Source organism: Leishmania donovani, chromosome 33 (assembly GCF_000227135.1).
Source record: "Leishmania donovani BPK282A1 complete genome, chromosome 33".
Lineage (NCBI taxonomy): Eukaryota > Euglenozoa > Kinetoplastea > Trypanosomatida > Trypanosomatidae > Leishmania > Leishmania donovani.
In genome coordinates this window covers 829,012-854,560 of record NC_018260.1, presented here as the reverse complement: position 1 = coordinate 854,560, position 25,549 = coordinate 829,012, and the positions used below count along the sequence as shown (strand labels likewise).

At 58.6% G+C, this 25,549-nt stretch overlaps 6 protein-coding genes across 6 annotated transcripts; all 6 read right to left on the bottom strand.

Annotated features, from left to right (window-relative positions):
- Positions 1-668: 668 nt before the first annotated feature.
- Positions 669-3,551, bottom strand: LDBPK_332260 (kinesin, putative; the record flags this gene model as incomplete). The annotated part of the gene is made up of 1 exon (XM_003864003.1): positions 669-3,551. One exon carries the CDS (start codon positions 3,549-3,551, stop codon positions 669-671), a length of 2,883 nt encoding a protein of 960 aa, XP_003864051.1.
- Positions 3,552-5,560: 2,009 nt separating this feature from the next.
- Positions 5,561-8,323, bottom strand: LDBPK_332250 (hypothetical protein, conserved; the record flags this gene model as incomplete). The annotated part of the gene is made up of 1 exon (XM_003864002.1): positions 5,561-8,323. The coding sequence occupies one exon, from the start codon at positions 8,321-8,323 to the stop codon at positions 5,561-5,563; it is 2,763 nt and encodes a 920-aa protein (XP_003864050.1).
- Positions 8,324-13,513: 5,190 nt separating this feature from the next.
- LDBPK_332240 (hypothetical protein, conserved) lies at positions 13,514-14,176 on the bottom strand (the record flags this gene model as incomplete). The annotated part of the gene is made up of 1 exon (XM_003864001.1): positions 13,514-14,176. One exon carries the CDS (start codon positions 14,174-14,176, stop codon positions 13,514-13,516), a length of 663 nt encoding a protein of 220 aa, XP_003864049.1.
- Positions 14,177-15,724: 1,548 nt separating this feature from the next.
- LDBPK_332230 (phosphoglycerate mutase, putative) lies at positions 15,725-17,257 on the bottom strand (the record flags this gene model as incomplete). Its single annotated transcript, XM_003864000.1, has 1 exon — positions 15,725-17,257. One exon carries the CDS (start codon positions 17,255-17,257, stop codon positions 15,725-15,727), a length of 1,533 nt encoding a protein of 510 aa, XP_003864048.1.
- A 1,979-nt stretch (positions 17,258-19,236) lies between these two features.
- LDBPK_332220 (glycerolphosphate mutase, putative) lies at positions 19,237-20,745 on the bottom strand (the record flags this gene model as incomplete). Its single annotated transcript, XM_003863999.1, has 1 exon — positions 19,237-20,745. One exon carries the CDS (start codon positions 20,743-20,745, stop codon positions 19,237-19,239), a length of 1,509 nt encoding a protein of 502 aa, XP_003864047.1.
- A 1,312-nt stretch (positions 20,746-22,057) lies between these two features.
- LDBPK_332210 (copper-transporting ATPase-like protein, putative) lies at positions 22,058-25,549 on the bottom strand (the record flags this gene model as incomplete). The annotated part of the gene is made up of 1 exon (XM_003863998.1): positions 22,058-25,549. The coding sequence occupies one exon, from the start codon at positions 25,547-25,549 to the stop codon at positions 22,058-22,060; it is 3,492 nt and encodes a 1,163-aa protein (XP_003864046.1).

Sequence of the window (25,549 nt, the reverse complement as noted above, 5' to 3'; positions counted from 1 at the left end):
CAGGAGAAGAGAAGTGAGACTTCGGCATCCTCCACATCCGTCCCTCGGTGCGCCGCGTATGCCCTGGTCAGGGCGACGAAACAAACGAAAACAAACGGCAAAGAAGATGAGCATCTATGAACGCACAGCGGCACCCGGGCGCACAGGGCGAGAGCGAACAGCAACACACCAAAAAAGAGATGGGGATGAATTTGTAGAGAAAAAGACGAAGAGGGCGAGGAGATGCCAGTGACGGCGGATGAGAAACGAAACCCAGAAGAGCGCGCATGCCCATGGAAAGCTGCATCCATGATCATACCGTTTTGCTCGTCGTTTGTTTCGCTCTCCCCACCCCTGCTGGGTGCGCCTCGCAGCGATTCGCCACATGTGGCCGACCACCACCACTGCAGCGGCCTCGTGTTCCCCAGCGCAGCGGGTCCACTAAAAGGGCAAGACCTTAAACGAAGGCACACGTCAAGGGAGATGGTGTGAATGGCATCGGTAGAGAGAGTGTCTACGCGCAAGTCTGCATGCCTGTAATGCAAGAGTAGCTCACACAACTCCCCTCAAGACACGCATGGCAACGAACCGTAAGAGAGGCAAGAAAAAGCGCAGCTTCCTCTCGGCAGGTGCCACCCCAAGCGCGGGCTACACGAGCGTCACCCATGTCGCCAACAGCGACGACGCTCTCACGAGGGGGACGTTGAGTGAGAGTTTGAGTTCAACGCGTAAAGGGCCCGCTCCACCGCCGGGCGGGAGTTCTGCCGCTTCATTTTGCGTCGTGCCGCAATCTCGATCGGTGGGGACGAGGTGAGCTGATGCGATACCGGCCGCCCGTCCTCCTTTCCCTCATCTGCCTCCTCATCCGCGTCGAATGCCGCATCGTCCTCCGCGACCGCGGCGTACTTGTGCGCCGCGCGAGAAGACACGGTGGCAGCAGCAGAGGGCTTGGGCCGACTCCAATTCTCCTTCCCCATCGATGCCTGATACAGTTCTGCCAGTGACATGTTTTCCGTGTCGTCGGCGCTGTCGGACACAGTGGCGTGGTGGCGCCGGTGTGCAGCAGCCTCTGCGGCAGAGCGGGGAGCGGCGCACTGATGCTCCTCTCCTACATTTCCCTCTTGGGGGTCGTAGTACACCGCCGTCTCCTCAACCCCTTTGCGGCCCTGCCGTCGACGCGTCTCGCTACTGCTGCTTACGCTACGATAGTTACGCAGGCGGGCAGGCCCCTGCTGCCGCTGCGACTGCGACTGCTGATGGCGGTTTGTAGATGCTACCGTGGGCGCAGCATGGTTGTTGCCGCCCCTACGCTGGAGCTGTGCTTTGAGGCTGTCTAAGATGGAAAGCGCGTTCTTCACGCCGTCCGCGTAGCTGGCCGAGCTTCGCCTGCCCCGCGCCTCCACCTGCGCAGTCGCCTCCGTCTGGAGAAAACCGGCGCGCGCCTCCTCATCAGCTACACTGCGTCCGAAATGCTGTGACGCGTTCGAGCCGGGTCCTGCGCCGGCGGTTTCGGCCAGACGAGTGATAGTGACGCCGCCGCCGCCACTCTGCGGAGAGCGGCTACTGCCTCCACGACTGCCACGCGATACGCGAAGGCTCTCGCGCACGCGCCGCAGACTCTCGCGGCGAACGCCACGCCGTGCCTGCGCCATCAGCGCCTTTTCCTCACGCTCCAGACGGTGAATGCGTTCCTCAACCTCGCTGTCAGTAACGCCGCGGTAGTACTCGACAAGATCCTCCTCTGAGAGGTCAGACACGTTCGGGCGCGGTTGCGGTGATACGGAAGCGGAGCCGCGTTTGCTGTCTTGCTGCTGCTGCTGCCTCCTCGCCTCCTCGATGTCGTCCTTCACCATTTCGTGTGCCGTCTTCAGGTCATCCAATTCATCGCGAGCCTTCATCAGGGCTGCCCGCAGTTCCTTCACATGCAGCGTGCGGCTCCCAGCATCGCCATCCTGCAACGACAGGATGGTATGTAGGTGATGGCGGTATTGCTGATGCTCTGCAGCGCCGCTGCCGCCGCTGGCGCTTTCGACTAGCTTTGCCTGCAGCGCCGAGAGCCCAGCTTGAATGACGGGAACACTGCGCGACGCAATGCGCTCCAAGCACACAACCCACTCGTACTGGATGCGTGCACGACGCGCCAGCTCTAGCTGAAGCAGCACGTCCATCTCACTCCGCTGCTTCTGCCGCGCCTCGTAGAGCTGATACTCCCACCCCGCCAAATTCGTGTCGAGTGATGAGACCTTGGTCCTGAGCTCCTCCTCCAGTTTCGCTATCTTGTCCTTTCGGGACTCGATCTCGGACGCCACGTCGCGCTGCCGCTTCCTCTCGTTCTCGGCCAGCTCCTGGTTGCTGATCCGCTGCCGCACCAAGTCGTTCTGCTGGTTATACAGTCGCCCAATATGGTCGATGGCCATGGCGTGGTCATGCGCCACGAGCAGGCGTTGCGCGGTCGCCAGCGAGTGCAAGCAGTCGGACACCTGCGTCTGGTAGTTGCTGACGACCGAGGCAACCGTGGTGCCGCAGTAGAGAAAGCTGTCGCGCAGCCCACGCTGGTACTCCGCCTCCGCCGACTCCTGCAGGCCCTCAATGAGCTGCCGTGCACCGTCACTATACTGATGCGTGAAAAGTGGCGGCATATTAAGGACGACGACAGGGTCGTTCTTGATCTTCATCGCGCGCTGCGTGAAGCGGAGCGTCGCGACGGTTTGATCAAAGTTCTCGCGGGAGGGGTTCACGCAGCAGAGTATGAGCGTGATACCGGAGCCGCCCAGGCACGTGCGAAGGAGGCGCGTCAGCTTGGCGTCTCTGTATGGGACATAGGGTCGCCTCTCGACGATGGCGTCCACCACGTTGCCCAGAGTTAGAAGGCTGCGGTTGATGTAGCCGCCCTCGCGAAGAGAAATGCCCTCCGTGTTCGCGCGTGACGCCGACTCGGAGCCAGCTAGGTCGACCAAGTTGATGACGCTCTTGCCAACCCGATTGCGCCGATGTATTTCGAAGGTGAGGATGACGTGCGAGCGGCTACTGTGCTCGTTCAGATTGGTGACGCCGTACTTGCGGTTCCGCTCCGCTGCCGCCTGCAGCTGTATAAAGTCGTCAAAAGTTTCCACGTCGATCATCTTCTTCTCAAAGAAGACGCCACCGTCAGGGGCGTCGTGCAGCGCAAGCTCGCCTCTCTGGGGCTCTAGAAGATCCTTGACGGACTCGTTGTAGATCTCCGTGTAGAATGCCTGTATCTTCGCACCAGGAGTGGTTCGCTTCAACTCTAACAGCAATTTCGCTGCCCGCGGCACCATGCCAGGATCGTGATCTACGCCGATCATGCTATGCGTCTTGCCACTGCCAGTCTGACCGTACGCCATAATGGTGACGTTCTTGCCATCGAACGCCGCATGCACAACCGCCTCCATGCCATGGAAGATGGACTCATTCGTGCTGTTGCTCGGGTACACCTTGTTGTAAACGTACCGGGTGTTGGGGTTGGCCGTGCTGTAAAGCACTGTTTCGGCACTGGACCATACAACGTTCGCCACGGACGGGCGAACGCGCACGTGCACCTCAATGCTCATCTCCGCTCCTCCGTCTTGAGCGTTGCGTGCGCGTGCAGCGTTTTGTTTTCGCGTCTCCCTGACTGCGAGTGATGTGCGGACCTGAACGTCTTTTGTTTGCTTGTATTACTTTTTCGCCTCTTCCGTACGTACGGGAGCTCCACTCGCGTCAAAGAGGAACGCCGCCCTCTGCGCGAAGATGGTTGCATTCGAGGGGGGAGGAGGGGACAGATTGGCGGGTGTGTGGGGGTGTGCGCATCCGCCACGACATTGAGCAGCAGCAGCGGAAAAAAAAAAACGGGTGAGGACAGGATGGAGAAAGTCGAAGTTGAGTCGCCGGCAAGGACGAGGTGCGGCACTGCGGCGCCAGCGGCGACGGCTGCGGCTGGGAGAGGGCAAGCGCTCCTTTATTTTGCGGTCGTGCGTTGTAGGCGAGCACATGCGCACACTCGCACATGCAGGCACGCCTGCGCGCACAACTGCAAGCACGCACACAAGCATTGAGAGAGCGCAGGTTTTCGACAGACTTCCCAACCTGGAAGTGCAACCTAGCGATGTGTGCAGTTTGGGCGTGCCAGTCCCTGTGTTGCTACCTTCTTCGTCACGAGAGCTGCAACAAGGGTGTATGTTAGAGTGCGGCTGTGCCCATCAGAGCGGGTAGCCTCTATCCTCTCGCGTGCACTCTCCTTCTCGGCTCCTCCGTCTCCAATGGCTGGCAGCGGTTCATGATGCCCCTTTCCCTCGCAGACACGTGACGTTCGCCCATGTTGTGGCCGTCTGTTCTCGTACACAGCGAAGTAAAGAAAGAGATAGAAATCAGAGGGGCCAGTAATCACACTCGCAGAAACTCCGCAGCAACACACACACACACACGCACATGGAGCACGGCTTAAAAAATAAGGAAGCGAGGAGTCGGTGTCCTGCAGCAGACACACAAGACAAAACGTATCGGCATGGCAGGTAGAGGGGCGGGTGGCAACGGCACGGCGCTGACCGTGGGCTCACCCAACCTCAGCCCCCTCCCCCACCAATCATGGCTCACCTCACCACCAATCAGCACCACCCACAAGCGTTCATCGACGCTTTCTTCGGCCTTTCTCAGACTCTGGACACTTTTGTTCGCCATGTAGGAGGCGAGGAGAAGGCTTCGAGAGCAACAGACACGGCGCCTCCTGCCCATCACGGCCCATAAAATCAGTGCGCGCAACTAGCGTAGCAGCGATATCACCCTGATGGGCGCTTTCTTGGCAAAGCGAAGGGGCGACGCACATACACGCCTCCGCATCGCACAGAGCGCGAGCGAGAGCGAGAGGGGCGCAACGAGTCTCACGAGCAACAAGAAAGAAAGGCACACAGAGAGGCACGAGCGCCCAAGAGTCAGAGGAGAGCACGCTTATATAAAAGACACACACACACACACACACACACAAAAATGACCGACAAGCAAAAGACAACAGAGAAAAGGGAAAACCATTTTCTGAAAAAGGCCTGTCTCGAGAGCGCGGCAGATGATGCGAGCACGGCGGCAGCAGCACGGCAAAACAAAACACAAAGAGGGAACGGTGAAGGAAACGGAGTGGTGTGGGCGTGTGTGTGTGGAGAAAAAAAAAACGAAAGGAAGCAAGTGAGGGGAGAGAGGGAGGCGACATAGCACGTGCCGGCAGCACGTATTTGCATATAGTGGCTCTTCTGCTTTCCTTCCTTTTTTTTCTTGCTCGCTCCTTCGTGTTCCAGTGGCAATATCCTCATGAGCAACAGCGGATGGCACCAGACAAGCACATGAAGAAGCAATGCGCAAGAAAGCATAGATGCTGCAAGCACAGCAAAACCGCCGCGCACGAGCAGCGCGAGTCCTTTTTTTTTTTGTGCGGCAACAACAGACAGAAATGATTCAGGCAAGCAAGGAAAGAGAAAATGCACGCGTGCATTGCTTCTCTGCTCGACGGCCTGTGCACGCTGCCCTTTCCCTCTCCTACGAAGTGCGTCATAGCCGACTACACAGACACGCAGTATTACGGCTCAAAGCGCCTCTACGAGGGTCGCGTGCTAAACTGCAGCGGTGTGTCAGGCTGAGGTAAGTCGGTGCTCGGTTTTGCCGGCGCCTCCAGGTTCGAGGGGTTCCCACGACCTGAAGGTTCGTTCCGTCGACGACCTCCAGCAGCGCTACCCGTGCCGCCGACCTCAGCCTCGCCGCCCGCGCCAGCACCGCCGGCGGGAGTGATGACTGGCAGAAACTGCAACGTTGCGCCGTGAGGCAGCTGGTAGACGCGGTCACCAATTGTAACCGTCTGCGGGAACGGGAATGGGGGCGGCATTGTCGCATTCGGCGGCGGCGGCGGAGCTCCAGCACCCATGGCAGGAGTCACAGCGCCGCCCATCATCGCCGCTTGTGGCGGCGGTGGCACCCCTGTGCGCATGCAGTTGGCAGATGAGGAGGGAATGCTGAAGCCCCACTGCATCGGGAACGGCATCGCGTTCACGGCACCACCAATGGTAGCCGCCGGCATCACCGGCATGCCGCCAAAGACGGGTGGTGAATACGGCGCCTGCATCGGCGGATAAGGCGGGATACCGCTGCTACCAAACTCACCCCCTGCGCTGCCGTGCGTATAGACTGGAGTTTCTGGTGAGGCGGAGCTGCCGCTCCCAACGCCGGCGGCGGTCTGCGCAGACATGCGCCGATCCACGTGCAGCACCGGGCAGTCACGCAAAGATGCGTCGCTGGCCCGCAGAGCAGCAATGTCCTGCGCTGAGTGGCCTATCCACGCACCTCGTGAGGTGCACAGCACGCGATGATGGTAGTTAAGCGCGATGGGGATGTCGCCTTCGCCGAGGTTTACTGTGGCGCAGCTGTCCGACATGTTCTTGCCAACGCCGGCTGACGAAGCCCCACCTGGAGGGCCGCTCACGACAGGGTTGGTACCTTCGCCGCCAATGATGTGGATGTGGGAAGGGGGCAGGGTGATGCTCATGAGCGAAAAAAGCCACGAGACGTAGTCTGAGGTCGCCTCAGTTGGCAAAGCAGCAACGAACAGTACCTTGTGGTGCGCTGCGGAGCTGCCAGTGGCCGAAGGCAAGCCTGAGGATGACGGCGCGGTGGGGCTCCTGCGTGCCGCGGCGTCGCTGCGCAAATAGGCGTGGAACGTCACGCGCTGCGGATCCAGCCCCTTAGCGGTGGGCGGCGGACTAAATGCCAGCGCGTCCCCGAGAAGCGGCTGCGTTGACGGCGACGACTGCCCTGACAAGACGGCACTGGAGGGATAAAGGGTGGTGCTGCTTGATCTGGTTGGCATGCTTCCGGCCACTGGCATGCAGCCCATCCCCATGGAGCTGGAAACGGTAGATGGCGTGTAAGACGGTGGCTGCAGGCTGCCCGGTATACACAAAGGAGAGGCGTGTACGGCGCCGTACTGAGGTGGCGGTACACTCCCGTACGGCGGCGGCATGGGTCCCCGGAGCTGGCTTGAAAGGTTGCTCTCCGTGCTAGCAGTCGAAGTCGTGGGTGTGTGGCGGTGGCCCCCGCCGCCGCTAGCCGCTGCACCGCCCCCGGCGCCACCGTGCCCGCGGGTGCCGCTGCCGCTACTCTCGCGGTGGCCATGATGGTGGCTGAGACTGTAGGCACGCTCAATCACAACGGGGTGGGCGGGCCCCCGCACCCGGCCTCCGGTCACATCGACTATGTCCTTTGATGCGATAAGCTCCTTCATGATTTCAGGCGATGGCGACACATAGACGCCTTCCTCAGCACAGTAGATGCGCTGGTTCACATCCAGGAGCGCCTGCACATCGGCGTCGTTGGCGACAAACACAGACGCGCACCCTGTTGGTGCCACGTTTGAGCGCCCATTCTTCGTCTTGCGATGAATAAGAATGCTTGACGGGCTCAGGCGCACGCCGCAAGCGACCTGGAAGATCCAGCTCACCATGTGCCGCCCGCTTTGAATGACCTCGTAGCGCAGGCCGCCCAGGAACAGCTTTGTGCCCGGACTGTGCGACGACGCCGGCGGCGCCGCAGCGGTCGGTGACGGCGCTGGTGATCCTGCCCTCAGTGCCTGCGGCGACGACCTGGGGGACACAGCACTGCCGCTGCCTGACTGATCTTCAGCGGCGCTGCCCTCTCCCGCCGAGGCGGTCGTACCACAAGATCCAGCCGACGCGGCACCGTTGCCGGTCGCCGCGGCGTCGTCCTTCGCCTTTTCCCCACTCGGCGGAGCCGTCGTAGCCATCTGTTGTTTGATCACATCCGAAGATGGGTAGCGGTAAAACTGGGTGTCGAGCCGCTCTGCGTGCTTCTCGATGTTGCGCAGCAACGACGCCAAGTAATCGGCCTCCTCCTCGTCTTCATCTACGGTGCTTTCGGGTTTCCTTCCGGAAGACGTGGTGTTGTGTCTCGCACGCTTCGGCCCACCGTTGTCACCGTCGTTGGCATGCGCCATCACTGGCAGGCTGTTCTGCACATCATCGATGTCATCGGAGTCGGTGTCAGCGTACGCGCCGCCGACTCTGGGAAAGAGCTGGTAGCCCGGTGTGAGGTAGGTCTGTGCGCCGCCGTCGATGCCAGGCTCCGCCTTGGAGAAAGCATTAGCTTCACCGCTGATGTCGGGCATCATGTTCATCGTGTTTTGCAGCTGCGCCATGCGATGCTCGAAGCTCTGCGCAGTGGCGGACTCGGCGCTCGTGTAGCTCCGCCCGCCAGTCGAGCACGTCTCGTCATCTTCGTTGTGCTGATTCGCCACGCCTGTGCCCACGGCGCCTGCACCATTGCCGCTGTCGTGCTGATCACGGAAAAGCATCAGTCCCTCTCTCTCTCCCCCCTGTCCAGTACGCACCAAAACAAATATATATACCGAGAGAGGTGCTTACTTCTGAGCAAAACGTTAAGCGCACCCGCGCACACGCCAGCAACCGGAGCGTGTACAAAAAGAGAGACGAAAAAAGGGAACAAAATGGCCACACACAAGTGGAAGGGGTAGTGTGAGCGAAAGAAGCAACGAAGAAGCCCCTCGGAGACAAGACGGACGGTGGGAAGCCGAATACGAAAAGGGGACGGAGCACACAAGAGGCCAGACGAAGACCCCTTCGATAACTCTCCGTGAAGTCCTCTGCAACAGGGATCAACAGCAACGACAACAACCGCACACCCTACCTGGACGCACGCACGCGCAAGAAAAAGTGAAGCCAGCGAGCAGAGGGACAGCAAGTGAGAAGCGAAGAGACCCTACGCACAACGAAAGGCAGAACAGCAACGGGAACACGAAAATATATATATATATATATATGTGCACAGCGTGGCGCAGATGGCACGGAGCGCGAGTGACGGAAAGGGGCGCAAACGGTGAATAATAAAACGAAAAGACAAGGAGAGGCGCGGGAAGAAGAGTAAGCGACGAAGAACGTGGAAACGTGAGAAAAACGAAAAATCCGCAACGAAGGGAAAGTGCACGCAACAGGCCACAGTCACTCACCGAGGGAGAGAGAGCGAGCGAGCGAAAGCAGAGAAAAGGAGGAGGCAAGACAAAGGCAAAAGTCCTCAATCACCGAGCAGCAACAAGTCGGGGGAGGGAAGGTTGAGGGGCTAAAAGCCGACGAAGAGAAAGGCAAGATTATGATGGGAAAGCACAGCTACCAAACAAGCATACGCACGCCTCGCACACGGACAAACGCCCAGGTGAAAGATTCCGCAGTGACAAGCGCTCAAGCACGCCCACACCTCCTCAGAAATGGAGAAGGTAAGAACACAGAAAGATAGAGAGACAGAGGAGGGCCGAGAGTGATCACGGATAATAATAATAATAGATATATATATATATATAGATAGGTGTATAGATATATATATATAGTTATGTATAGCTATGCATGTGTATGCGACAGAGAGAAGGGGGCACTGTTGTCGTTGCTTTTTGTTTTCTTCTTTTTCTTTAGGTGCTTAAGAGCGCCGCCTGTTTTGTTTGATGTGTGCGTGTATGGAAGTGCTTGGCAAACTTTTGGAAAAAAACGGGGGCGAGAAAGGGAAAATCAAGACACTCTCAACGATGAAGCAGCTCCCACACACGAAGAGTGTAAAGCAAAACAAAGACGACGACACGAAAAGAGGAGGGAGGTATGGGGAGGGAAGGCAAGACAAGGACCCAAGCGAAGAAGAGAACGCCGTCGTCACGGTATGTAGCTGAGCCAGCTCCAGAACGTAAAACACACACAAAAAAAAAGAGACGAGAACACCGAAACGCTTGATAGGCGATGCAGGAGACGCCAAAAGCACAGGAAAAGATGCACAAGACAACAGAAGAGAAAGGAAATCAACGAGAGAAAGAGGGGATCGGAGTGAGCGAAGAGACGCAACACAAGCAGAGGAGGACTCTGAAGAAGTGCTTCAGCTGTGCCAGGGCAGAAAAGTGGTACAAGAAACGAAGCAACAAAACAGCACTGGGAAAGGTACAAGCAAGAGAGAAAACAAGATGAACGGAGAAAGAGTAGAAAGACCTGCACGGCCACCCAACTGCTGCAATCCAGCGAAAGTGGGTTGTAGGTGCCTGTGTGCCGGTGTGTAGCGAGATCTGGAGCTGACCAAGGTGCGCGCGAGAGAGAGATGTAAAAAAGACGCCGATCCAGCACCAAAAGATGGGCCTCCCGCGCAAGGGAAGAGAAAAAGTGGGGAGGGAAAGGATGACAGACAAATCGAGCAACAGGATGAGGGTAGAAGACAAGAAAAGAGCCGAAAAGACGAAAACGGATGGAAGCGGGATAAGTCTTATGTGGGTGTGTAGGCACAAAGACTTCGTTATCCCTCGTGTAGGATTCAAGGCGCACAGAAGGAAAAAAAGAGCGACAATACTTGACAATGGCCTGCTCGGTCCGCTTTCACTACAGACATGAAAATGTGGTCGAGCAACAGGAAGATCCGCTGCAGTGCTGAGCAGGCAAAGAGCACCGCGTGGCAGAGAGAAAGGAGGAGGTGCCTGCGAAAGCCTGCAGAGACGGAAGTGAGCCCTACCAGAAGCCGCAGCAGCAACAATGCAAAGACGGCCACGCAAAGAGGAAGCACCAGAAGGCCTGAGACCACGTAAACGAGAGCCGCTAAAACCAAACGAAAGAGTGCGTCGGGACGAAAACAAAGGAGGAAAATGAGCGATGCTGAGGAAGGGGAGAAGGGCCGACGACCAGCGTCAGTGCCCGCACAAAACAAACGTGATGTGCAATTCGTCAATCAACAGCTCGCGCACTCGTCCACATACACCGCAAACGGAGACGGAAAAGGCCTGGGGGGCGGCAGCAAGCAAAACACAAAGAAAAAGGGAGCAAGCGACGAAAAAGAAAAGGGCTTCACGAGAAGGAAACAAATAGATAGATATCGATATATATCACAAGGAAGGCGAAGAAGGGGCCGTCGAAAAGAGAGTCGTCAAGCGCGTCTTTTCTGTTGCTGTTTCTATGCGCGTGTGGTCGGCCGCTTCGTTTCTGCGCTGCTGGGGTAGGAGGGAGAGGAATTCGTTGAAGATTTGAATGTCAAAATCTGGAGAGAAGTGGATGGCAACAGTGACGGGTAGGGGAGGGGAGTGGGTCTCCGGCTATGGGCAGATATTTAGTCGTTCTTGCTAGACGAAAAAGAACAAATCGACGCAGAGAGATAGAGGTCGAGGACGGGGAAAAAGAAGAGGCCGTTGAGTTTCTTTGTGTGTGTGTGTGTGTGTTCAAAATTCTGGAAAAAAGGCAAAAGAACAAAGCATGCGCAGAATACTACGAAGCAACGAAAAAAATTAACGCAGAAGAAGATGTATCGTCTTTTCTTCACAAAAAAAATGTCGTTGTCCCTTTCGAATTATGTACACCGGAGTGCGCGTTATGTACGCGTTTGAATAATAAAAAGACTGCAGCCGTTGACTCCTCCTTTCTCACTCGCTCTACCTCTCTTCGTTGTTGTCCCTCAAACGTTTTCTTGGGGGAAAGGGCGTGTGTGTCTTCGGTTTGGGGGATTTCGGGTTTGTTTTTCTTCAGCGTGTGCGCTCGCCTTCGTGTATACGCCCCGTCAAAGTGCCGACGAGCTCGATGTTCCTTCCTTTTTTCTTATATATATATATATATATAATGTGTCTGTGCAACCTACCTGGGGGATGTGTGTATGCGTGCGTGCCTGTGCGTCTGCTTACTTGGTAACATTCACTGTTTGTGTGTTTTCTACCAACGCTTACAGTGCTCTGCGGGGTGCTCTCTTTTTTTCCTGTGGTTGGGTTGTTTGTATTTTGTTGTTGTTTGACGCGCGGCCTTTGAACCACTAAGAGGCGAGTTGTCAGGATAAGGTGGTGTTGAAAAAAAAAAAACGAGAGGTGATGCGGGGCGAGGGGGAGGGGGGCAGTGCCGGCTCTCTTCACTTTCGTTTGTTGTTTTGCGCTTATGGACAACGCCGGTGAGGATGGCGCCTGCGCTGTGTCGCTCCTCCTTTTTCGTGTGTGTGTGTCCTCTCCCTCGATTTGTTTTTTGTCGTTTTCGGCGCGAGCGCCAAGGACAACAGAAGCAAGTGTCTCTCGCTCTTCCTCTTCGATGTTTCCTTATCTCCCGCTTGCTCTTCGCACTCGCACGGCACCGTTTCGTTGCGTCTCTAGCACGTCTTTTGTGTGTTATCCCGTGTGTCGAACCTGCGCAACCAGTCCGTCTGTGTCGCGCGTTGATCACTCACTCTCTCTATTGCCCCTCTCTCTCGCTCTAGCTCCGATACAAAGATGCTTGCGGGTTGTGCTCGTAACGTTCGAAACACAGGCGGCCTGGCTCTTGAGCAGTGGGCCAAAAAAAAAATTCGAGTAGTGAGCACCAATGGCGAGGTGCGAATCAAAGAATGGAGACGGGGCACGAAACACGCACAGCGAGGGAGAGAGAGATACTACGCTCTGTGTCACGCGGCGTGTACCGTGTACTTGCGGGAGTGGGTGACGGCGCGCGTCGGACAACGCAAAAAAAGGAGGAGTGGAATGGGAACAGAGGAAAATGCTAAGATGAGCCAGTGCCGTCACGGAAAGCGGGCGTTCAGCTGGTAACGATGTCGAAAAGAAAGAGAGTCCCTCCCTCGATGTGGAGGTCGTGTGTGCTGCAAGGAGGAAGGGCTGGCCGGCGTAACAGGCAGAAAAAAAGAAAACGAAAGTGATCTACGCCAATAGACGGGGGATGCGTATATGCAAGCTTTTGAGACGCGCTCATTTTCCATGTGCACGAATGTGAGCACATGCAGACAAGAGAGGGGAGAGGTGGTGGGGAGGGGGAATGCAGAATCGAACCAGCACGCGGCACCACGTATGTTGCGCATGCGCGTTGGCGGGTATGAAAAGGTGCAGACACGCAACGAGAGATTGAGGAGGTGGAGTTAGTGGTCGGTCAGCGCAGGAGAGAGGCGAATGAAGAGCAGCAAGAAAACGCAGACGCTAGAGAACAGTTCAGCATCATTCGCCCTCTCGTCTGTTTTGACGGCTTCTCACGTTGAGAAGTAACCGTCAGCTCACATCAGCGTGAAGGGCGGGGGCACGGAAGGCGGTAGAGTGGCAACGGCACGGCAACCGAAGCGTCCCTCCGCTCTCGGTGGCAGTGCCTACAAGGCAAGCACAGACACAGACGACCATGCACGTACATATGCGCATATCTTCCGCCCTTGCGCGTACGCGCTAGCGATCTCATCCTTTTCAGCACTGTTATTTGTGTTGTTTTTTGTTTTGTGTATGTGTGTGTGTGTGTGTGTGTGTGTGTGTGTGTGGAAGAGGTTACCCCGCTTTTAAAGCCGTGGCGTGATCCTTCATGGAAGCGGGCGTGCAGCAAGGAGCGTGAGAGATGTGGGCAGAGAGATGAAGAGGAGTACGGCTCTCCGCCCAAAGATATGTGCTGAGGCTCGACTGTGTCTTCTCTCTTCTCCATCCAGGGCCTCGCAGCAGCTGCTCCTACTTGAATGAGACATGTCACCAACGTCCGCCCCCTGCTGTGCGAGGATGAGGTCGCGCGCAGAGCCCTCACCGACCCTCCACCTCCGCAATCACGCGCATCACCGCATCACAAAAATCCCTGAAGTCGGCGTTGTTGTACTGCGCCGCCTCCAGCGCGTCCAGCCGGGAGCGACTGCTGTCAACGGTTTTGATGAGCTTCTGCAGTGACGGACTGCGCAGCGCACTCCGCACCCGCGGATCGTGTGCCAAGGCGCCGAGATGCTTCTCCTGCAGAATGTACACTGCGTCGGCGTCCCCGGCGTACTCCATCCGTGCCGATGGCTGCGGTTCAGCACAGACGGGCCCGTTTGCCTCCGACGCTCCTGTGGCGGTTTTCAAAGCGTTCTCCACCGCCGGAGCAGTCGATGACGGCGGCGTGTCGTTCTCTGAGCGGCGCACAGCACCGGCGGCAGCGGCCTTCTCTCGCGACACGTCTGAGAAGACGTCCGCTTCGGCTTCGGTGCGCTGCCGCTTTTCATCACGCTCCTTCTGTGGCCGCTGAGCGGCCACGACGGTTTCGCAGAGATGCGCGAACGACGATGTAGCGGCGTTCAAGTTTGCCGCCGCCGCCGCCGCGGCCTCCTCTCTCGGCATGCGGTGTTTCTTGTAGCACTGCGAAGAACAGTACGCAGAACGGCACGCACGGCACCGGTAGCCCGCCTTGTCTGCGTCACAGACGACACACTTCATTTTTCGTAGGCGCGCGAGTCGTGTGGGTACTGCCGCCTCTGTGACAATAAAGCCTGCTCCTCGTCGGTGCCTATCTGTCTGGGTGCGTGTGGTACCTCCCTACCTTGGCACGCGCGTTCAAAGATGTCCTTCGCCTTTCACGAGTATGTGGATCTGGCAGCCGACGTGCGCGTGCGCGCGAGCATCAGTGAGACACGCGCACAAAGGAGGACGCGAGAAAACAATTACACGTATTATACAAACGAACGAGCCATGGCGTTTTCACGGGGTGCCGTAAGAGTGGTAGACGCCACAAGATAATAACGAAAAGAGAGCCAAAGTAAGTGATGGCACAATGGAGGTGGAAGCGATCAACACGCTCGGCCAAGTGATGCACAGCCTCTACGAGGGGAACGTGAGGTGGGCGGCACCTGCACCTTTGCACGCCCGTCACCGAGCAGACGGTGGAGGCGGTCGTTGAGGAAAGGGCGAACATTTGCCAACAGAGGCAAGGCATCCTTTTCGCTTCTGGCTGCCCTCTGTCTCTCTATTGCGCGCGCGCACGTGCGTGTAGTCACCGGCGAGGGTCAATGAAAATTAGCGTACGGGTGCGGTCGATGAGAATGCAAAGGGTGAGATCAGCAAATCACAGTCGCCACCGTCACCCCTCAACCCTTTCCGCACGCATGCATCGACGCACACAGAAGGTTGAGAAACACATCGGCATAGCCGAGAGAAAAAAAGGCACGGCACAAATGGTCATGCATTTCTGTGCGTCAGGGCACCTCTCTGGGTATGTATCCCTGGATGTACGCTGCGCCCCATCATGGCTCCCTCACTGTGGATGTATACGGTCGCGCGCCTCCTCGCGCGCACACGCACATTTCTTTTCGCTCATCTACGCTTCGCTTGTTCGTAGTGCGTCCCTGGACTCGTCCAGCGGTGTGCAAAAAAAAAAAGAACGGAAGGAAGCCCACCAGGAGGGTGCGCGCGCAGCATTGCAAACCGAAAGAGAAAAGGGCAGAAAGCAACAAAGACAAAAAAAGGGAGAAACAGAGCACCATGGCGAGAAGAGACTTGGAGACGAGTGATGGCCGCTGAAGGCAATACCGGGTGGGAGGTACGAAAGGGCGAGTGGCGGCGGTGGAAGGCAGGAATGAGGGAGTGAAACGGATAGAGGGAGGGAGGACAACGTCCAGCAGCACCATCACGGACCTCCATCCCTGCCTAGCCCACACCCACACCCACTCTTCCTTCTTCCCTTGCCCTCCAGCCCCCGTCTTGCGTAGATGCGCGACGAGGAGAAGCACGCGCAGACAAAGAAAACGGTGGGCATGCCAGTCGCTCAAGTGAGTGAGGCGAATGGACGCGATGCCCAGCGCCTCCGCCTCTCCCCCCACTGCCGTCGCTCATCTACTCAAGACGCCCTCTGCCGGGACTCCGCCTCCCTATACACGGCCGCCATCCCAAGCAAAACGAAAGTCGCTCATGTAGTTGACCGTCCGTATGGTAGGGGAGGGAGAGACGCAGACAAACACGTAGATGGGCACTGCCGCGGCACGCGAGGATTCACATATACGGGGCACCGGAGCTCATGGAGCCCAGCAGCTGCTTGTTGCGATACTTGTATCCGTTGAACTCGTTCAGCGACAACGGCAGGTTCATCGACTCCACGCAGCATTCGTCCAGGCGGAAGCAGCTGCGGTGGTGCAAGCGAGTCAACGTGCACAACGACCCAGGCGGTGGCGACTTCATCTTGTGAAACGTCTCCACCGTGAGGTAGAACCAGCGCTTGATAAACATGCGCATCGTCAGCCCATGGGTGATGATGACGACGCTTGTGTCCATCGGAAACTCGACCCGCTCGCGCTGAAACGCATCGAGGAAGGAGGTGACACGGTCGCAGACGTCCGCGCCGCTCTCGCCAAAGGGGAAGCGGTAGAAGAACCTGCCGTATCGTTCACGCTCCACAAGGTGGTGCATGAGCTCGTCGGCGCTCGTGTAGCGGCCAATGTCGCCGTCTCGAAGACGCACATCTTCGCGGACGCCAATGATGTTGTTGCTCGTTCCTCTGTTCAGCACAAGAGATGGGTCGCGATGGAAGCAACACTGCGCGTCTGAAGAAGTCGCGTTGGTAGAGATCGCTGATGGAGCCGGGGCGAGTAGAGGTGGCGCGCCCGCCTCGTCCGCTGATGCGGTGGCGCACTTAAGCGTCAAAGACTCTGCAGCCGCTGCCGCTGATGCGACACCGGCGGTTTCTTCATCCTCCCACCACTCCTGCGTGTGTGACAGCCCACTTAATCGGGCCTCATCAAAGCCCTGCAGCACGTATCGCAGCGACTGCCGCGATCGGATGTACGGAGAGTAGTAAAAGTACACGGGATCATCGCCGATGAGCTCGCTCAGCGCGCGCCCCGCCGCGATCGCCTCGCGCTTTCCCTCCTCTACCAATGGAATGCGCCAGTCTGGTGTCTGCACGTACGCCCTCACATCTTCATTGGCCTCGCTGCGGCCGTTCCGGATTAGAATAATGCGCTTGACGGGCTCTGTGAAACGGGACACCGAGTAAAGCAGCGAGTGCGGCGCGGCTGTCCTTTGCGAACTGGCGACCGCCGACGACCCCGCTGCAGAAGGGGATGCAGTGGACGACGCCGCGTCGTGAGGACACTCCGGCTCAGCGTCATGACCGCTTCTTGGTGTGCCGGTGGTTGAAGATGGCGCTGAGGGTGGCGATGACGGAGCCGCTGCGCCCCTTGATGAAGCGGAAGACGTCGGTGGCGGAGGCTTAGACGTCAGAGTGGGTGTGTCGTGGATACACTTGTTGTTCTGATTAGAGCGCTGATCGCTGCTGGCGGAAAACGGCGGCGGTGCGGCAGCGCAAGAGGAAGAACGTGCATTATCAAGGATCGCCTTTGACGCGGCTTCCTGCTTTTCTGGGACCTGGGACGACGAGGCTGGCTCGGGCGTTGCCTCAACAGCAGAGGCGGGGCGGCTCGCCGGAGCAAACGCAGCCCGAGGTAGGGAAGCAGAGCTCGATGAGGTTGTCGGCGGTTGTCGACGTGCAAGCTGTCGTTGCGCGGTGCTGCGAATCGAAATGGACATGCGCTGCTCGCCATTTGGCTTGCGAGTCGCAATCCAGCCGGGTGTCGCCGTATCCTGCGGCACAGCAGAAGACGGCGGCACCGGTGGCGGTGGCGGTGATGGCGTGTCGTTCTTCGAGAATCCTTTCGAAGATGCGCACCGATGCGAAGAAGCGAGTGTCACAGGCATCAGCGACGCAGCCACACCGACCCACACCATGCGGGCTGCTCGAAAAGCGCCGTGGCAGCAGCACGGCGATGCCCCGCTCGGCAGTCGAGGAGCACTTGCACGTGCTGTCAGGGCGTGCCGTAGCGCACGCGGCGCAAGTGCAGCGTGCGTTGAAGTTGTCATGTTCTACTGTTTTTTTTTTCTTTTTCTGGTGTACTTGCGCGGTGCACACAGAAACCCCGCACTAACGCACTCGCACGAGCGCCCAAAAACGCGAGTGCAGGAGCACGCAAAGCTGGTGTCCCGCCAGGCGGCAGACGACGGAGACGAGACTGGCAAGACAATCGGGCGCGCAGCAAAGAAGCAGGTTGCGCGCACGAGGGTGAAATATATCTATATATCTATATATATATATATAGATAGATAGATATATAGATATATATAACTAGCAAAGGCAATGCGAGCCCGTCAAATCTGGCGGGAGAACACGCACGTCGTACGATCTCTCTCCGTTAGTGGACGTGCACGCGTCGATGCGCACAGCGGAGTGCGAAGACGCCGAATCACGCCACAAGGAAAAAAATGTTCAGGCAGACGGACAGAGGAAAGAAGGAGGGAGAAGCGCTATCACAGGCGTGAGTGAGCCGCAAGGCGAAAAAAAAACGGGGGGAAGCAAAGAAAGGCACAACGCACGGTCACCACAACCACAGCAACAACTACAGAAAAAAAAAAGAATAAAGCGACAAAGGAAAAAAACGAGAGAGGCAGCGAGACAGGCCCGAGGAATGTGTCTGCGGAAGGAAGGGGAGGCGAAGGGTAGTTGACTACTGCTCGTAAAAGAAAACACGCAGGCGTACGAAAGCACGAAAGCGGTGAAGCTCGTGTAATAGAGAGAGAAGACGGAGGATGCCGACGAAGAGGCGCAAGAGAGGATGGAGAGTGGCAGAGACACACAGAGCGAGGCCTCCTCAAGCAGAGAGCGAGAGACTGTGCGTGTGTATGTGTGTACGTGTGTGTATATGCGTGCGGCACACGAGGAGGAGGTAGAGGAAAAACTGATGCCAACGCAAATGGGCAAAAGGCACGAGAGACACAGAAAGAGAACCAGACGAAGAAGAGCCGGCGCGCATGAAGGAAAGAGGCAGAGAAAGGGAGACGACATCCTTGCATAGGAGGAGCCTGTGTATGTGCCCCTCCCCGCAAGTGGAGAGGGTTGGCGAAGAGGAGGGAGGCTTGCCTGGGGTGGCAGCGGGGAGGGAACCGTTTCGGCTACTCTACATCTGTATGCTGGATAGAACAGAAACACACTACACCGGAGGGAAAGTGGAGGTGTGTGCATGCGCGCCCTTGTCGTATGGGTGCCTTCAAGCTAGGGGAGCCTTCTTGCCCTCGCAAGCCAGCAGCGCAGCGACGCTTAGCTTCCTTTCCAATGTTTTCTGCCTGTTGCTGCCGCTAGAGCTCTCTTTCTTTTCTTCCGGCGTCGTTTGAAAAGCAGTGGCGGCGAAGTTCTCGTGCACACCCAAGCTCCGCACAGCAACAAGCGAAATAAGGCAAAAGCATCAGAGGAAGGGTCATTGTATCGACATGCGGCAGAAACACGTGTGCGCCTACGCGAACGCAGCGCGGCGCGGGGGGAGGAGGGGGGGGAATAGAGAAAGCGGGGCGCGACGAAGCTGAGGGAGGGATCGGCCGCTCGCTTTACAGGTGCGCACGTGTGAAGCGGTCAAAGACCTCCTTCCCTTTGCAGCACTCGCGGGTAAAAATGGCATCGATCGACGGTGAAAACCGAGCGCGAAAAAAAGAAAACGATGCAGCAAGTGACGTAGCAGCGACTAATCCACCGAACCCATCGTTGGGGTATCATCAGCGTCTCGACAGAACTTCATGTAGTCGCGATTTGGTGTACAGTCCATGCAAGGATGAGGGCATTTGGACTGGGTAGTGCGGTCTCGTGCAGCTAGCGCGGCGTGCCCTGCTGTAGAGGCTGAAGCGTCCGCGCTCTCGGCGCTGCTAGTACTAGTACCTGATGCAGGTGCGCTTGTCGATGGAGAAGACCGTGTTGCCGCCGACGTGGAGGGCTTGCGTTGTCGTGGCGGTGGGGCCGGGGCCCCGACGCCGCTGTTGTGCGCGTTTGACATGGAATAATGGTTCTCGTCATCATCCTCGGCCACCGCCTCCTCCGCGGCCTTTGTGGGGTCCACAATGCCGAGGAACTTTTCACGGTACCAGCGAGTGTCCTCGTGGCCGTCAAAGCGCATCATCTGCAGCAGCGGGTCGCTACCAAACAGACTCTTGCTGATGTCCGTCATGACGAGGCGGCCGAGTCGGTCGTCGCGCTCCAGCACAATGATGGCGCAGTTGGGCGGGTTGCACATCGTCTCAAAGACCTCCATCGGCACACGGAACCAGCGGCCAATGAAAAGACGGATAAGGAGCCCGTGTGCGATGATCAGAACATTTTGATCTTCGCCGGCGCTGGCGCCATGGTCGTTCAGCGGTAGGACGCCGCGGGCTTCGACCTCGCCAAGGCCCGATAGAGGCAGCGGGTGGTGCGGAGATGTACGCCGGATCGTCCTCCGCAGGCCGGTGGAAGACGTCGTGGCGTGGTGGGGCGACGGTGTCCACGACGGCGGCGCAGACTCGCTTCCCGTCGACGATGCCGCAGGGCCTCCCTGTGACGACGACGCGGAGCAACCGCAAGAGCTGCCTGGAACGTTATCGACGCCAGTACTCCACAGGCCGAGATCTAGGCCGCCAAGCCCCTCTCGTGCGCCTTGCACAACGCATTCGTTCATGTTCGGCACCGTCAAGCCGATGCTCTCGCGCAGGAGGGAGTCGAAGAAGCCAGAGACGCGATCGCCGACATCGGCGCCGCTCTCCCCAAACGGAAAGCGATAGTACAATCGCCCAAAGGCGTGGCGCGCAGCCCATGTCGCGTCCATATCCTGCAAGGGCTGGTAGTTGCCCATCTCTTGCTCGCGCAGCCGCTCATCCTCGCGTTCGCCCTGGATCTGCGACTCGTCGAAGCTTCGGCGGATCTCGCTCAGGGTCTGCCTAGTGCGAGCGTACGGAGAGTAGTAGATGTACAGCTTCTCCCCCTGGATGATGTTGCGGAGTCGCTTGCCGCAGTCGTACGCCTGCTCCCGGCCGAGCGCCGTCAGCGGGATCTTCCAGTCTGGCGTGTTGCTGTACACCTCCCGGTTGACATTTGCCTCCGACTCGCCGTGGCGCACGAGGAGGAGCCGCCGCGGCAGCCACGAATTTTCAATGCGGCGGTTGTCTTTGCTGATGAAGATTTGGTTCGGGTAGTAGAGGCGCCTGCGCGCCGCTGTCCACCACATGATAGCGACTCAGTCTACGGGCACCTTGCCTATTTCTCTTGAAGCGACAAGAATAAATGGGTTTGTCTGTGTCTGTGCGTGTGTGTGTGTGTATGTGTGTGCATGCGTGTCTGTTATGTCTAAGATGCGATGTATTCTGTGCCTCTCTCCGACCCATACGCCTCGTGCTGCGAATGGTGCGTGGATGGGAAGTGCTTGCGTGTGGCTCATTGGCGCAGAAGAAGACGCGCAAACATCAACGAAGAGAGCAAAGGTGAAGGCGGCAAGCGAGAGAGTCACCACTGATGTCCCAAATTTCATGCCGCTGTTACAGCGGCCCCGTGCTCACGTGCTGGAGCTTCGCGCGTGGTGAAAAAAGGAGGGAAGCGACGTGGAGACGAAGCATACTGCCAACTCGTCGAACACAGTGCATCGTTGCGGTATTAAGCAATGCCGACCCTCGATAACTCGACAACGCGGCAGTCCTCTCCCTCATGCTCCCCAAATCCTCCACTCGCTCTCCTGTGAGTGCGTCACTCAGGGCCAACGACTACGTTCATCCTTTTCCTCGTGCCTTACCAACTCAGCAGCTTCTAGTGGCAGCACGCCTTGCACGAAGAGAAAGCACACCGTTCTGTCGCTTCAACGAGGCCAGCTCCATGCTACCCGGCCTGTCGCAGACCCCACATCGCGCGGTGCGATGGCAGCCCTAGGCGCGCCAGCACAGCAGTGCGCCGCCTCAGTCACCGGAGAGAACAAAACAGAGACGCAGCTCGTACACAATCACAAGGGCAAAGACGTAGAAGGAGGCGGAGAAGGCAAAGCCTGCCATAGCCGCATGCATGGCACCGCCCACGCAGCCACCCGGCACACGGCGTCCAATACGATGCTCGGTGCACGGAGAGTCAGTCGCCTACCTTGCGTGCACGTATGCGTGGTGAGTGACTCGCGTGGCTGGTGCGTAAGAGGGGGCGCCTCATTTTGTTTTGGCTCCTCGCGGTCTTTCGCCTCATGCCTCACTGTTGTCTTCATGTGCAGTGCGTGTAGGCATATGTTGGCGAGGGGGTGAGTACGACTGTGGTGGCGAATGGTGCATCGAGAGCAGCCACAGTAGGAGAGATGAGACACATAATCTGAACAGACACAAAAAAGGGGTCCAATGCGTACGACGATGACGACGATGACGCGCGCGCGCTCGCACCGCCCAGGGGCATACACGGCGCACTCACGAGGTGCCATTCGTGTATGCGCATAAAGAACCGAGAGCGAAAAGGGAAGGCCCGACAGATCAACAAGACAAGGGAAAACAAAAGCCGCCGAGCCCGGCGTTGGCTCACGTGAAATAAAAATCGCGTTCGCGATGTGCGCGGAAGCAGCGGATGGTCAGGCTCGATGTCAGAACGCTGAGGCTGGACAACATCATCGCCGCGCCCGCCGCGACGGGAGGAAGCCGAATGTGAAAGAAAGGGTACAGCAGCCCGCTGGCAGTGGGGAGCATCAGCAGATTGTACCCAAAGGCCCAGATGAAGTTGCCGTAGATGCGTCGCACAGTGACCTTGGATAGGGATTGCAAGTTCAGCAGATCCACAAGGCTATCGTGCACGAGCACCGCGTCGGCCGCCTCAATCGCCACTTCGGTGCCAGCGCCGAGGGCGACTCCGACGTTGGCCTGTGCCAGGGCGGGGCTGTCGTTGATGCCATCGCCAACGAACATCACCCGCGACCCCTGCTCCTGCAGCTCCTTAACAATCTCCGCCTTGGCGATAGGAAGCGCCTCGGCGTACACATCTTTCGAGTGGATTCCGACCTCGGCCGCGATCCGGCCCGCCACGCCGGCGTTGTCGCCCGTGACCATCAGCACGCGAATCCCAGCCTTGTGCAGATACCGGATGACACCGTGCGCCTCACGCTTCGGGCCGTCGGCAAGGCTGACGACAACGCACGCTGCGCCATCGACCGCAGCAACAACAGTTGTCAGACCGTGCCCGTTCTCCTCCTCGACGAGGTGGGCCACCTCACGGGTTAACGAAACGCCGTGCTCGCGCAGAAGCGCCACATTCCCGACGAGGACATGATGCGCTCGCGGCGGTGGCGGCTCGGAAGAGACCTTGCCGTTGTCGTCGCTTGCTGGCCTCACGGTCACCGAGGCCTCCACGCCCTTGCCACCATGCGTCACAACGGATGACACCCCATAGCGGGCGCGGCGCTGCACCTCGTCCGTGCCGCTGTCAGTCTCCGCCAGTAGCTTGGCGCTGACCGCCTTCGCGATAGGGTGGTTAGACTGCGCCTCCACGAGCCCGACAAGGCAGCGCACCAAGGCAGCATCCGAGCTGCCATGAGGCTGCGCGGTCGTAGTTGGAGGCAACGCCAAACCCGCCATTATCATGTGTGTCCGAACCACCTCCAGCCGACCGTTGGTGATGGTGCCCGTCTTGTCGAGCACGACGCAGTTGACACTTCGCACCTCCTCCAGCGTGGTGCCACTCTTTACCAGCACTCCGTTTTTCGCCCCCACGCCGGTGCCCACCATGATCGCTGTCGGAGTGGCCAGTCCCAGCGCGCACGGACAGGCGGCGACAACGGTTGAGATGAAGAAGTTGAAGGCGAACGCCTGCCAGCTTGTCTCCGCCCCGCGCCACGACACCGGGTACGCGTCCGCCACACCGAGCAAAAGCCACAAGCCGAGCGTCAGGAGGGAGAAGACGAGGACGAAAGGCACAAACGACATGGCGATTCGGTCGGCAGCGCGCTGGATAGATGGCTTTGTGTTTTGAGCCTCCTGCACAATACGCAGCACCTGCGCGATCATCGTCTCTTCCCCAACCTTGTCCGCGCGGATGAGCAGCGATCCGGTGATGTTAAGGGTGCCGCCGACCACCTCTTCGCCGGGCTTCTTCTGCTTCGACAGTGACTCGCCTGTCACCATCTGCTCGTCCAACTCGGAGCTGCCTTCGACGATAGTGCCGTCGACAGGAACACGATCGCCGGCCAGCACACGCACGAGGGCGCCCTTCTGCAGCTGCGACGCGCTCACCCGCACCTCACTCCCGTCTGGCTGCACGCACACGGCCGTTGTCGGCATCAGACTCATCAGCTCAATGACCGCCCCACTTGCGCTGCGTTTTGCCCGCGCCTCGAGGAAGCGGCCAAGTAGCATGAAGGTTGTCAGCATTCCTGCCGTGTCAAAGTACGTCATCATACGCGCATGCGGGTACACAAACAGCGTGAGCAGGTAGACAACAGTGGAGTAGGCGTATGTGCAGCCCGTGCCAATGGCAACGAGCGTATCCATCGTGTAGGCGCCGTGCTGCCAGCTGCGCCACGCGCTGAGGAAGAAGCCTTGACCAAAGTGGAAGACGATCGGGGTGACGACGCAGAACTGCATCCCGTCGATCATGAGCGCCAGCAGCGGCCGCGCCATGATGTCCATGAACACTGTCAAGACCATCACCGCCGCGAGTGGCACGCTCAGCAGTGCGCTGCCGATCAGGTTGCGCTCATGCTCCGCGATTTCGCGCGCGCGCTCGAGCGCCTCACGAGTGCGGCTAATGGGGGAGTCAGGCTTCATCAGCGCCGTCTCTGTCACAGTATACCCCATCGAGCGCACCATCTTGCATGCGTCCGTGAAGCCGCTGGGGGTGCAGGTCGTGATGACGGCGGTGCCAGTAGCGAAGGAGACGGTGCAGCTCAGGACAGTGGGCATCTGCCGCAACCTGTGCTCTATACGGGCTGCGCAGGAGGCACATGGCATACCTAGAACAACCACGCGATGCTCATAGCCCGACATGAGGCTCCCTACATGCACCGGGACGGCTCGCAGGTTGGTGCGGCACTTGCACTCGCCCTGTTGTGGTGGCTCGCCGTCGGCGGTGCCGAGTGGGGCGGTTGTGTCCTGTGCCGTCACGATGTAGCCCATGTCGGCCACACAGCTCACAACCTTCTGGAGTGATGCAAGAGCAGGGTTGTGCAGTACCTGCCCACTCATGGCTGAGAAGTTCACAGACACGCCGAGCACGCCCTTGAGCTGCTTGAGTTTTGCCTCGATGCGAGCAGCACAAGAGGTGCACGACATGCCCTCGATCAGGAGGCTCGTCTTGGCTTCCGCCGCTGCCGCTGCAGCGGTCGGCGACGTGGCGCGGACACCCACAGGGGCACGGCGCCTCTGTGAGGCGCGAGCCTGGACGGCATCCACAGTAATGTCCACCGACGATGGCGACTCGGCCCTCTCCGACAGGCATTCCTCCGAGTCATTTTCAGGAAGCAGACGCGTCTCCTCCGTCACCATCACCGGCTCAGGCGCGTAGGCGCACAGGCACCCGCGCCCACCGCAGCCGCACGGCACCCGGCGGAAGCGGCGAGAGAAAGGTAAGAAGCCGCCGCCCTGTCGCAGCGAGCTCGTTTCCGTCGACTTGGACGTCTCGCTGGGCCGCTGCAGCTGTGACGCACAGCACGTCGGCACAGAGGCAATGGAGGAGACGTGGGAGAGACTTGCCGCACTGGGACGCAAAGGGGGCGGCGCTGGTGAGAGCTCACTCTCTTCTCGCCCCGGCGCCCCGCACGACGGCAGTACCGCGGGCTGCACTGTGTAGCCCATCGAAACCACCTTCTGCTCGATGCGAAACTCAGAAGCTGCATCGGTCGCGTCCACATCCACCTCGGCAAGCTGCGCGTCGAGGTCCACGGAGACGGAGTGCACTCCCCCCAGTGCCATCAAATTCTCTTGCACGTGTTGAGCACATCCCCTGCACGTCATCCCAAAGACGTTCAGCGTGACGCGGCGCGTTGCTTGCCTGTCGCCAGCCACTTGAGCAGTCGTCGCGCCCAT